This window comes from Carassius carassius, chromosome 20 (genome assembly GCF_963082965.1).
Source record: "Carassius carassius chromosome 20, fCarCar2.1, whole genome shotgun sequence".
Taxonomy (NCBI): domain Eukaryota; kingdom Metazoa; phylum Chordata; class Actinopteri; order Cypriniformes; family Cyprinidae; genus Carassius; species Carassius carassius.
Window position 1 is genome coordinate 14,110,590 of NC_081774.1, and position 13,666 is coordinate 14,124,255.

Below are 13,666 nucleotides of genomic sequence, written 5' to 3' on the forward strand. Positions count from 1 at the left end.
CTGCCCCCAGTATGTGCCGGAAGATTCAACCAGACCACCTGTTTAGGTGCAGGGTGCATTGCATTATGTATAAAATGTATTTTTCAAAATGGAGAATTTCTTGAATTAAAAAAAAAGGAACATTTTAGGGTAAAATAGTTAGTATAATAAAATCACAAAAACAAGTCATCATGTTGAGAATAGTGAATAGTGCACAAACACAGTAAAACACTGTAAAAGGTTATTTAAAAATAAAGAGTTCATTAATTATTTTATGGTAAACATATTACTCTTATGTGCCCTCATTTATAGTTATAAAAGAATAATAATAATAATTATTATTATTGTTGTTGTTGTTGTTACTACTACTGCTACTACTACTATTATTATCAGGCTACCATTGTTATTATTACATTTACATATGCATTTAGAAAAATATTTTATCCAAAATGACTTTAAAAACAGGAACAAAGCAGTAAAAATCAGTCGTAATACACAATTCGTGGCTACAGTTTATTAATCCATAGGCACGATTTATTAAACAGAGGGGACAGTTTGAGAATTTGTGAGTACGGTTTATAAACTGAGGGATCGAACTGCAAAACCGTTGCCATGGATTAATTTATTTTATTTTATTTCCTACAGACGACTTCCCGGGCTCTTTCAAAATCAAAACGTTGTGAAACAGTAAAATAAAATTATGACCTGAAGGTGGTTGTACACTGAAAGAATGATATGGTCCAGGGACTTCTGATATTGAAGGATTATCATATGAATCTGAAATTTGAGCAAGATCACAGAAAATCAATCTGTTTCTATAAGCTCCTGGGGTGAAGTGCAAATACCGTAACTTCAGATGATTTTTCAATCTATTCTGAGAAAAACTAATTTGAGAAAATCAGACATATGATTCTGTCTGCTAGTCAGTTTATCTATCAGAAAGAACCACACAGATTGTTTCGATCTATGTACTGTATCTACAGACAGACTTAACCACAAAGACTTGAGAAAAAATTTATATAAAACATAAGAAAATTGATATAAAAAAAAAAACTTCCAACAGAAACATTTGTTATGGTAGAATTTATTTAATGCATACTCATATCGTTTTACATCAAAGACATAAATAACATATTATAAAACAGTTCTGGTCCTTGACTCTGATTGGTTGAGCTGTTTTAAATGACACTACAAACATACACCTTTGTTTACTTCTGTTTGTTGCTCGGTAACCACTTTGTTGGAACCACAGCCAAAGTCCTTTTAAGACATGTCATGTCACTCGGCGGCCATCTTTGAAACACCTCTTGGGCATCGAAGTGCAACTCCTATCTCATTGAATGGGGAAACATCAAATTCTCCAAAAGTGTTCACTAAGCTTACGATTAAATTTCATATTTGAAATCAAAAAAGAAATCTGACAACAACTCATAAATGTTGCTACTTTTGCTCAAATAGCATAAAAACTTATTTCTCAGGGTAGATCAGTATGTGCGCATGCGCAGTCCAAAGAGAATGTCTCAGAGCGCTTACAGTTTCTATAGCAACCAGGACTTCTAAGGCAGCTGCAGTGATGTGCTGACTTTACTGATCAGCGATTGGCTCTTTCATTCAGAAGGCGGGGCTCCCTGCCATTAAGCGGCAATATTCCCCTTCAAAACTATACGAGTGACATGTCTTGGTTATTCTATAGTCTTTGCCACAGCTGTTTCTGAAGAACTACATCGTTTGGTGGAAGAATACTTTTTATTTATACAGTTACATTTTATTTGCTCTGTTTTATTCTGTGAAACCTTACTACATATATGGAATAACTGTTTTATTAAAGCAATAAGCCCGGTGAAGCAGTGGTTTACAGTAAATTTATAACAGCTAAGGGGGTTTTAGAGCTAACAACGCCCCTTAACTGTTATAGATTCACTGTAAACCACGGCTTCTTGGTGCTTATTGCTTTATAATATAACTCTGTGAACTGTTCAAATCTCTTAATGTGATTTTATTGTAAGGACGCACAACTTTACACAGAGACATAGAGCACAACAAAGAAGTAGTAAATCATAAATTTATGGTTCAGTACATCAACTCATCTTTTGATTCTCTATAGCACAGATTTACATTCACACCAAGAACACAGGATCAGACACACTGGCTCACACACAAGCACAGGAGCAGTTCAGCTTCTGGCAGCTACAGCTGGAGTCGACTGCTCGCTGGACTGCAACTGCTTCCCCAGATACTCCCTGAAAAACAAAACATAAAGAGCACAGAATGATTATGCCTGTTTATCTTTTGAACACTTACGATACGCACCTCTTTGTATTTCCGGATATTCCTCAAGCCTTTATGGAAGTAAAATAGCAGGTTTTTAAGCCGCCACTTTAAGCTCGGTGTGAGAAAAAAAAAGAAATAAAATGTCACACGTGCAGAATGAGAGAAGGTTTGTTCACAGCATTTTCCTACAGCTCCACCACAGCTCTTTCTCCAATCTAACTATATTCAATTGCCCCTGCCTTCCTGAATAATCTTCACAAGATTCGATTCCTTCTTCTTTGATGACTGAAAATGCCATTTCACCAGAGAGAGTTCATTCTGAATGGCACCTGTGGTTTCTCAGCTGTTGGGAAATGCTATCTGTCATTTAAATCCTTTCAAAGTGTCCACCATCTTGATGTCGAGCCAAAGCCGTCAGCGTTTCCTGTCTCTATGTCAAACCTCATAACGGTTTCTCCTTAACTGTGACCTTTTTTAAACGTTGTGCTTTCCTTCAGGCCTCAGGTGCTTCAGAAAAGATTGCAGAGCTTTTTAAGGGGTATACAATTCAGATACGAGACACAATAGATGCCTCATATCTCGCATCATTCATGCCAGAATAAACAGCATCCAAGAAAGCAATTACCACATCTGCTGAAAATCTAACACGTATGATGCACGGAGGGTCGAGAAGTTCATCTAGCAGGCTCAGAAGTCATCCGAGGTCAGAGACAACTATGGGAGTTGACTACATTAGCACACACCTGTCATTCAATTATTGTCATTTCTGGCAGCTTGTCAAACAGCTACTGGGTTTGACTACGATATTTGCATGGAAACAAAGCAAACGCTATTGTTCATCAGCAGCAAGATGGAGAGAATCACAGAGGGCTGATTCATTGGGGATCCAGCAGAAGATATATAAAACGCATTCAATATGAGGATTAATAACAGCTTGACTGCCAATTAGTATATTAATTGAGCTAACATGTTCACAGCTAGCTTGCAAAAACAAGATTGCTATGGAGATATGGAGTATTAAGTAACTGCAGAGCAGGGTTTCCCAAGTGGAACTGCAGGGGGTTTGTGAGTTGATGAAAAGCTAAAAAAAAATAATTAAGCCATAAAATCAAAAAATTTAGACAAATAAATAGGGTTGCATAATCAATTAAAAATGAAACTGAAATCTCAAAAGTCTGATGCACTGCTGCTTTATATGAACTCCATCTCTGCAGGTTGCTTCTAATACATTTGGGAACACAGCACCCAGCACTTTATTTTTCACATTACACATATTTCTAATATTTTTGTGGCTATACATTTTCAGCATTGTACCAGATGGGTACAATAATTCTCACTATTAACTCGCATGCTTATTATTAACATATTGGCTGTTTATTAGTAATTATAAAGCACATATCCTGCATTACCATATTCAACATCTCTTAACCTATCCAATACCTTACTGACTACTAATAAGCAGCAAATTAGATTAATGAGACCATTAACTGGCATAAAAGAACCATAAGAATGAATGTGTTGTTAAATTATCAAAGTTTGAATTTAGAATCTCAGGGGTACTTCAAAAACATTTTGGCTGATAAAAAGTTTAGAACTCCCAGTCTTAGAGAAAAGTGCCTGAAAACTGATGTACTTAATGTTGAATCTAGGCACTTTAATTTCATAAAATGTTATGGACAGAAGATGAGCTAATAGTTTACACACCATAAGGTCTGTCTGTGGAACATAGTTAATTGAATATTAATGTCAGATTAGTTGCACTGCTTTGTGCTAATTGAAGTAAAACTTCAAGCTAATATAAAGATCAGCAGATGACATTCATATATTAAAATGCCCTATGACAACTTTCATAAAGGTCTTCATTTTAAAGGGTAAAATGGCCCCTCACCTTATGAATAAAAAAATAAAATAAAATGTAGAAATTTTAGTGCAGTCTAAAATGGGTATGCAGAAAAACACATTACCTCACAAATAACTCATTATACTGAAATCTTTTTTCATTTCCTACCAAAAAGCACTACGAGGCATAATTAAGTTAAGTTCTACCAGGTTTAAAATAGACTTTGTATCTTACATTTTCATTGTAGTCTCAGACATTTAGACTGAATGGCATCGAACAAAAATCACACAAAGACGGTCCTCCAGAACAAACAGGAAGCAGACAACAATCAGACTGAAGCAAAGTCTCCACTGGGCTCAATCAGCTGCACTTTGCATAACATTTTCTGCCAAACCTGCAATCGACCCAAACCCCAAGATGTATGTGAGGGTCACGGTGTCAGCGTGATGTCTTCAAGAGACTCAACTTTTTCTTCAATGACACCTTGAACTGATTCCTTCATTTTTTCAATGTCAAGGTCTTATAACGAACAGCAAAAAAAAAAAGTTATCAAACCTGCCAAAGGCAAGTTTTCATCCTCATTCATCCCAAATATACAGCAAGAGCCAGTAGACTCATCCTGTGAGTGTGGCCTTATTCATTCAACCTGTGGTAAATACGACTATGACCCATGGCGCCCTTGTGTTGGAAGGGCTTCGTCTGATTTTGAAATCTGAAACGAAAGAGACGGCTCGGCTTTTCTACCAGACATCAACAACACTGCATTTTTACAAAATAAAATACATAACTGAAGAAGCGATTAACAATCTAGCTGCGTCCTCAGGTGTCTGAGACTTTAATGACTAAGAGGATTCAAATGAATGCTCAATTACTCTGTGGACTGAAGCTTTTTAGAATTATTCAATTGAAGAGTTCCTGAGTTCAAGAAACGGTAATACTGAATTCTCAAGGCAAGGCACTACCGTCTCATGCTGAAAATTAAAGAATATTATAAAGCCTTTAGAAATAGAACTAATATAAATATTGATAAATATCTAAACATACTTTATTCCATTTGGAATTAAAGGGCCATATTATTAAACATTGCTGTAAATGTGCCAGTTTAGTTATTATTACAGCAAATTTGCTAATGTACTCTGTACTAAGTTTTCAGATTTTAACAGAATTTTTCAATCATGATTTTAAGGTTACACTAAACATTTAAAATTTTTCTCTCATGCACCTTTGGTATACTGACTGTACAAGTTTTGGACAAGATGCCTGAGCCCAGCTGGATAAACAATATGTAAAGTATATTGAATAGAAATAAGTCGTGGCCTAATGGTTAGAGAGTCGGACTCCCAATCGAAAGGTTGTGAGTTCGAGTCCCGGGCCGGCAGGAATTGTGGGTGGGGGGAGTGCATGTACAGTTCTCTCTCCACCTTCAATACCACGACTTAGGTGCCCTTGAGCAAGGCATCGAACCCCCAACTGCTCCCCGGGCGCCGCAGCATAAATGGCTGCCCACTGCTCCGGGTGTGTGCTCACAGTGTGTGTGTGTGTTCACTGCTCTGAGTGTGTGTGCACTTCGGATGGGTTAAATGCAGAGCACAAATTCTGAGTATGGGTCACCATACTTGGCTGAATGTCACGTCACTTTATAATAATAAAGTGTTGATGCCTGTGTATTCATGATGCTTTAAAATATAACATAAATTATAAAACAATTGGTATAATTAAATATTCTATATTCATTTATTTTACCATTCTAACTTTTTTAAAGAAATTGTATGGATTAATTGATAAAAAGTAACAGTAAAGACATGCATCTAAATAAATAGTATGCGTTATAAATATTATAATGTCTTAAACCTGGATGTCTATGCAATTTCTCTTAACTTTTTCCACATTCACTGTATAAATTATTTCTAAATTATAAAGATATGAAGCACATAACGTAGCAAAGGTGTAATGATCTTTGGTCTTGTCTTGCAGTGAACTCTTGCTTAAAAATTTTTTTGTTATTCCGATCAGGACTTTCATTTCCGAATAAAATTAAGTTTCATAACAGCGAAGCACCTCTGAGAGATTTCACGCTAAGCTGCATCAGACAGACTGCAGATGAAGTCCTTAAGTGCGTAAAGGCTTGAGCAAAACAAACAAGAAAAAAAATATTGATTAAACATATTGATTAAACACTGTGTCATCCAACATCTCAAGACTGCGGAGCCGCTGGCTGAATTTCTACACATGCACAGCGGCACAACTCCAGGGGTTAACCCAGATGGTACAGATACAATAAGCTAACAGCGTGCAAAGTCGGCCATCTAGAACTGTGCCAACTTAAACATCTTCTCCTCCGGCTGTTGCCATGACACCAAACAGTCTCTATGGAGTGAGAATGGGAAAAAGCGACAGCCATAGTGTGGTAGCAGCACCACATCTCTCAAGGGGAAAATAAACTGGACGCACACATGCTAAGTAAAAAAAAAAGCTTTAAATCTAAAACAACAACAACAAAGAAAAATAACCTTTTAGTATCTTTATACAAAAAAACATGAAGACAACGTGTTATGCAAAACAATGCCATGGAAACTAGATGTTCCTCTATGAAAAATCATCTCAAAACCATGCTAGATAACAGAAGACATCCTTCACCAATATAAAAATCTCTTGAGAAGAGTACAGCAAAAGGAAATGGCAGTTGTGAATGCAACTGGATTGCAAAGATGGCGTTTAAGGAGAGGCTTTGAAAGGCCAATCTTGTATGGCTCTTCTTAAGAGCACCTTGGAAACCACATTCACCAAATCTTAACTCAATCATCCAGTTATTACATCCCCTGTAATTTCCTCCTCCAATTAAGAATACAAATAAGAGTTGGCCTTCCCTCCCTTCAGATTTTCATATAATACATGCACTCTCTGCCTCTTCAGCCCAATTGCCATTTTTAAAAGTTCCCTTTTAACTCTCGGTCTGTATCTGAGAGACTTGAACTTAGATGCAACCATTACATTATTCCCGAGAACGATCAAAACTTACTGCTCTGCTTGCTTTTTATCCTTCTTTTTGGTGGTGACATGCTAAGCCTTACGTCAAACCACTTCAAATTTATGCACAATTAATCCTGAAAATTGCATGCGAGCCATTTAGCTAATGGCTAATAATTGCCATGATCCACTGAGTCAGAGTTAGCAGACGGAAGAGTTTCTAAGCAAGGAAATAAAAGAGCTATTGAAATGGTCTCATATGTGTATATATACATAAATAGCTACATAAAACCCTCTGTCTGGGGTCACAGTATAAATACTAAACATATAAATTCTTCACTGAGCATCTTCCTCCATAAATTTATATCTCCTGCAGTGCAGCCAATGATAAAGATGAATTATTTGGAGATACTTTGTGGAGCACATTCTCCCTTTGCAGGTGTAATCTATACCACTCAGGCGGCATTTAAAGTGACTTGTATTCTGCTCGATTTGGCGCTAAACTTTCAATTTGAAGGCTGATTTAAAGCCACTGTAATGAAACGCTGACAGCGGACAATTACTGTTCATGACACCACTGAATGTACACCAGAAGATGTCTATTGTGCTCTAAATACGCATGCTGTGTGTCGGGTCTTTGAGGTTTATCATCCTGAAGCTCCTAAGGATGAAAGCAGACACAATAATGAGCTACTAGTGTTAGGATGTGTTTGTTATTCCTGAACCTGAGCCAGTGCCTCGTCAGTCTTGATTCAACAGTTTGTAGCTCTGACAAACACATCGAACATGCTTGGAGAAGTTAATCATGTTTTTTTCTGCTTATTCTGTGCCCTGGGTTTTAATCAAAGATCAAATAACGCTGAAAAGAGACAGTGGTCCACTGAATAATTCAATATATTATGCAATACTGAAGTGAGAAAATTACTTCTGTGTGGCAAAGAGAGATTAGGATAAAGCTCTATTCCAGGTCACTATTGAGGGCAGTGTTGCATCAGGCACAAACACTGGAGCCGTTTTGCTTGAGGAATAAATACAACAATCAGAACTGCTGTGAAGATGTTAGGATAAAAAGATCACAATTTTGTGCAAATATCCTGTAAATAAATAAATAAATAATGGCAACAGGTAATAAATAAATGCTGAACATCAAATTTAAATTCATAAATGCATACGAAGTCAAACGTACCAGTTATGCACCATGAGCTTCTGAACAGCCAGCAGGGCATTATAGCGGACAAGCTGGTCTTCATGATGCATGTGGTTCATCACTAGTTGTTTACCACCCAGCTGTTCGATCACCCTAAAGGACAGAGAAGCAGAGGAAATAACACAGGGCCTCTATGCCTTTCAATTGAACTCTGGAAATGACAGAACAACAGCGGCATTATTTTTGGCAATTCCAATCATTCAAATGAAAAGGCATTTCAGTGCCTTCATCAGCTCAAATAGTCCTTATCTCTAAATAAGTAATTTTCCAAAGAAAATGTGACAAAAATGTGAATGTGGCATTTTCAAAAAAAAAAAAAAAAGAAAAGAAAATGAAAACATCTTGCAAAACTTGCCACTACCATGCTAGAATGTCATTTTAATAAAGTTGTATGTAAATAAATACACACGTAAGAATTAACAATTCATAAATTAATATTTTAGGCCACTTTATATTTGATAAAATGTCATTTGAAAAAAAAAACGTTAAAATCATATTTGTTACACCACAATGTGTTAAATTTTACACAATTTCGACTTGATTTGTTGATGCAGCTAGAAATATTCAGAGGGAAAGTGTCAACAAATAAATCCTTTCACGCATCACACAGCAACTGCAGCTTCGGACACAGGCGCATAACAGCAAATAATACTTCTGCACAATGTTTCTCTTTTTACAACAGAAATGTGAATTCTGCCGGTACTAAGACAGTCTCATGCATACAGATACAGATTCGGGCTAGAATCGCTTAGGGCTGTCAAAATAGCTGAAAAACTAAATTCGAATTTTTTACTTAAATTGTATTCGAATTTAAAATGCATAATTTCAGTTAGGGTGAAGAAAAGCTTTTTGCTTCTCTTCTGAGGCCTCAATATAGCGCATCGAGCAAAATATTACTGCACGTTTATTTAAAGCATCAGAATACATGACAGTGAAAAAACAACATACTATTTCAAATAATGTTTATGAACCAATTATTATTAATTAAGTTGATTAAAGAACTATAAACAAAACAGCGTCATGTATATGCATGCATTGTTAAATAAATAAAAAGGGCGGAAAACCAGTCACACATAATAATTTTTTTCATTTAAAAACATGAGATGCAGTGGGATGAGGAACAAAAACCCAACCTAAAGTCTCGAGATAATTTTAGAAAATTAAATTAAATACATTAATTTTACATGTCTTTCTAAACATGCGGCTGGCTCTCTTGTGCGAGACGGGAGTCCAACGGTGTCCCTCTAGAAAATGCGCGAAATATGCATTCTGTGTGAACGTCTTGGTTTCAGTTTTGACAAGATCTTCTCCACATTGATGTTCTCTCTTTTTTTTTTTTTTGTAGTGGCTTCAACTGGATAGGCTAACATAACCTTATAATGCAATGCCACATACATGTCATCGCATCTCGTGTACCGCTGATAAAGATTAAGTATACTTCGGCCGTCCGGAAACTGTCTGCATTATGTCCTTTTCGTCATCCGCATGTGGCCATTTTTTGAGACCGCGGACGGTGCGCATACACGAGGTGAAAGATGAGACAGCAGCTACTGCGTGTCGAGCTAGTCCGCCTTTGAAAGTTGTGTAGACACAGCTGTGCGTGCGGCGAGATGGAATGGAACACGGACTGTGAAGTACCAGGGCTCATAAGGCAGCTTCCTTAATGCACACCTAAAATTCGAATGTGGATTTTTATTTTAAATTTGACGAATATTCGAAATTCGATTTTTTTTTGGCAGCCCTAGAATCACCTATGCGATTTGTTGTTGTTGTTGACATTTCTAATCGTAAACACAGCCATGTTGAAGCCTGCAGTAAATGTTTTGCGTTATGACGTCCACCCTGCTTATTGTTTTTCGAGAATGTTGCACTCCTGTTTGTCATTGTGCATGTGACAGTGAAAAAACAACATACTATTTCAAATAATGTTTATTCGAATGTGGATTTTTATTTTAAATTCGACGAATATTCGAAATTCTATTTTTTTTTGACAGCCCTAGAATCACCTATGCGATTTGTTGTTGTTGTTGACATTTCTAATCGTAAACACAGCCATGTAGAAAGCCTGCAGTAAATGTTTTGAGTTATGACGTCCACCCTGCTTATTGTTTTTCGAGAATGTTGCACTCCTGTTTGTCATTGTGCATGTAACTTCACACCAATAAATCATCAGAAATATTGGTCTTTACTAATTTATTGAATCTTTACATTCGTCCTGCCTGTTGTCCGTGGATTTACCTATATTTGGTGTTATTTGCCGTATAAAACTTATTTAGACATGCAAAAATCGATTTTACAATCGATTCAATGAACACTTGTCACTCAAATCAAACAGGATTTTTTTCACAAAAGTGTCAACCCAAGAAAGCAAAGTAAACAGTCTGTCATTGTAGGTTGCATTGATACCTAGCAGTGGATGCAAGTAAAACAGTATAACAGTAACTCGTTTTTTTCTTCTCACCTGAAATTCATGCAATAAACATGTTTTTGACAAAGATTTCAATTTGTTTGTGGCCTATATAGCCTGCATCAACATGAGGTTTGCAATTATGCGCCCGAAGGCACGGGTTGAAGACTCAGTATGTGACGTCACGATATGCTAATTTGTTTAAATTCATACCTACATCATCACCAATATGTACTTTTTTTTTTTTACATTGAAACTAAAAAAAAAAAAAAAAAAAAAAAAAAAGGCCGACCTACCGACCCTTTTCTTTTTTTTTTTAAATTACTGTTGCAATGAACTGAATGCAATTCTTTTGCTCACCTGCAGAAGCTAATTTGTTCTGGAGTGGTCTAATTACAGGGTTAGCAGGGTTGATGAAACCAATGAGTCCCTATAGATTCAGCGCGGTTTCTTTGAACGATGGGGGCGTTTTGAAGAGGAAAGCGAGAGTGTGCGTTGTGAGTGGCTGACCTCAGGGGGAGGATGGTCTGGTTTAGAGAGGATATTAGCCACTCACAGTGGAGCTGGACACGATTGGCAGATCTCTCTACTTTTAGAGGAAAACTATATATAGCGTTCTTAATTTTAAAATTGATTGGCTGATCATGAATGCTACGTGCCGACAATATAAATGACAAGCTTATGCAATATCTTGCAATAGGTCAGCCTGGACGAGTTAGTATGCTGCTCTCTTTGAAGTGATGTAAGTGTAAATTGATAACTGACATCATCGCATGCAAGCAGTTGCCACAGATGGTAATAATTCTAACCTGGGCGATTTTCAGCACTGTAATCGCACAGAGCTACAGGATATTTGGGAACTGGGAAACATGTCATAAAATTGCAGAGCCGCAGAGTCGGAGAAATGGTCATTTATGGGTGAAGGATGAAGGACACTCGCTCACCTCTTGCCACGAGGGTAATGTCTCACGTATTCCCCCACATCGTGAGCTGCAACGGCAATAACCTGAGGGTCATCAGACACTTCCAACAACCTGGTCAGTATCCTGGCAGGATGCACAAACACACAATCAGTTCAGGTCCCCAAAAGCAATCAGTAACACCTCCAGGGCAACACTAAACCCACGCTGAGCAAATATATCAGCTGGAGTGTACAGCTGGAGATGTGGTGTCTACCACAGTCCAGGAAAACATTAAAGGTTCTGTTAGCTCAGTAAGAAACAAATATGGGAAAACTGCAAAACAAGTTTCCTTTAAACAGTGTTTTTGTCCTTGTCTTCCAATAAAAAGATCTAAACATCATCCAGATACATTTAATAGAAAAGAATAATGAAAAAAAAGTCTGAATTTTAATTGTTTTTGAAAGAAGTGAATTGATCAGTAAAAACATAATATTTTGAAATATAAACAATTTAAATATCTGTTTTCTTTTTTAATATATTTTAAAATGTAATTTATTCCTGTGATACAAAGCTGAATTTAGAGCAGATATATTTCAGTCTTTAGTGTCAGAAATCATTCTTTATGGATATATTTGTAGCAATAGCCAACAATACACTGTATGGGTCAAAATTATAGATTTGTTTTTTTTATGCCAAAATTCATTAGGATGTTAGGTAAAGATCATGTTCCATGAAGATATTTTGTCAATTTCCTACCATAAATATATCAAAATTTTTTGATGAGTAATACGCGTTGTAATAATACGCATTTCAGAAAATTGACCCTTCTGGACTGGTTTTGTTGTCCAGGGTCACATATGCTTATTCTAATGAATCCTTGCTGAACAGAAATAAACAGTACATTCTGTGAGATTTACGCTTTGTAATTCATCATATATTATTGAAAATACATCTTCTCAAGTATTTTTTATGGATGTTGAGATATTTTCAACAAAAATACTGCTTAAGAAAATTATTTTTTAGAGAGGCGAGAGACTTGTTGCTCTGGGGAATATAGTTTCAATCTATTTCTGCTCAAAAACAATGTCAAGTATGAGACGTTGCATGAAAGCGTGAAATTATAATAATGGTGCAGAATTGAGAGACAGGGTTTCAACACTACAAATCACCTACACACTGAGAGCAAGAGATGGAAGGAAAAGAAGAGAGACAAACTGAAGTAAAACAAATAGCTGAGGGCTGAAATGGAGCCTGTGCTGATTGTGGAGAGGGTGGTGATGAGAGGAATGAGATGAGTAGATTAGGATTTAAATGGAGCTGTCAAAAGGGTCGAGCTGACGCATGATTAAACTACTGAGAGACAATGAATATGAGAGTTTCAACTGATACTCGGCTTTGGTTTCCACTTGTGCAACCTTCACCAGAAAGGGAGGAGAGGAACACGCACAATGTGATTCAGACAGTAAAAACAACTTATTTAAAAACAGTACAGTAGGTTCAAAACAGTAATTGAACCATTTACTCAATACTGCAAAAAGAATTTCAGTCCCTCTCTGAACACTTGACCCCTGCTAACATCTTTTTATACTAAAAGCAGGGAGAACTGAAAACACTCATTATGACTGTTCACACGTGTGAACGATATCAATTCACACAGCATGTATGTTTCAAAGCAGCCACTTTCACATTACAATATTCTTAATCATCTTTTTTTTTCTTCTTTTTTATTTATGTTTTTGAAGCGGAGAGTAGAGAGAGCGTTAGAAATAATGGGGGGAACAGAGAGGGAAATAGAGAAAACACAAGCACTCATATATTTTTTTTTTGTTGCAGCCACAGTATCTTGAATTCAATTTTCTTCTCTTAATTGGCAAACAGATTTTTCTGTCAACCATAAATTCACAACATTTTTGAAAACAAGGCTTAATATCTTATACAAGTTTTTGCTTCAAGTCAACATGCTTCTTTATTTTAACAAGACCTGTAAAAAAAAAAAAAACTATCAGCAAATGATTGGCCACAATTTTCACACAACCAGTAAATTATATGTGACTCTATCAGCTGGAGTGGAAGTCACAAGTATGCATTTGTGG

The 13,666-nt window shown here is 36.5% G+C and overlaps 1 protein-coding gene across 2 annotated transcripts in view; it reads right to left on the bottom strand.

Annotated features, from left to right (window-relative positions):
* Positions 1 to 2,024: 2,024 nt before the first annotated feature.
* Positions 2,025 to 13,666, bottom strand: part of LOC132096418 (V-type proton ATPase subunit H-like) — a 53,895-nt gene continuing 42,253 nt past the window's right edge. For both annotated transcript variants that reach the window (XM_059501755.1, XM_059501754.1), the window contains 3 exons: positions 11,616 to 11,717; positions 8,244 to 8,357; positions 2,025 to 2,219 (listed from right to left, as the gene is read on the bottom strand). In XM_059501755.1, coding sequence (XP_059357738.1) covers positions 2,153 to 2,219; positions 8,244 to 8,357; positions 11,616 to 11,717 — 283 coding nt within the window. In that variant the 3' untranslated portion in view covers positions 2,025 to 2,152. The remainder of the gene's footprint in view (positions 2,220 to 8,243; positions 8,358 to 11,615; positions 11,718 to 13,666) is intronic.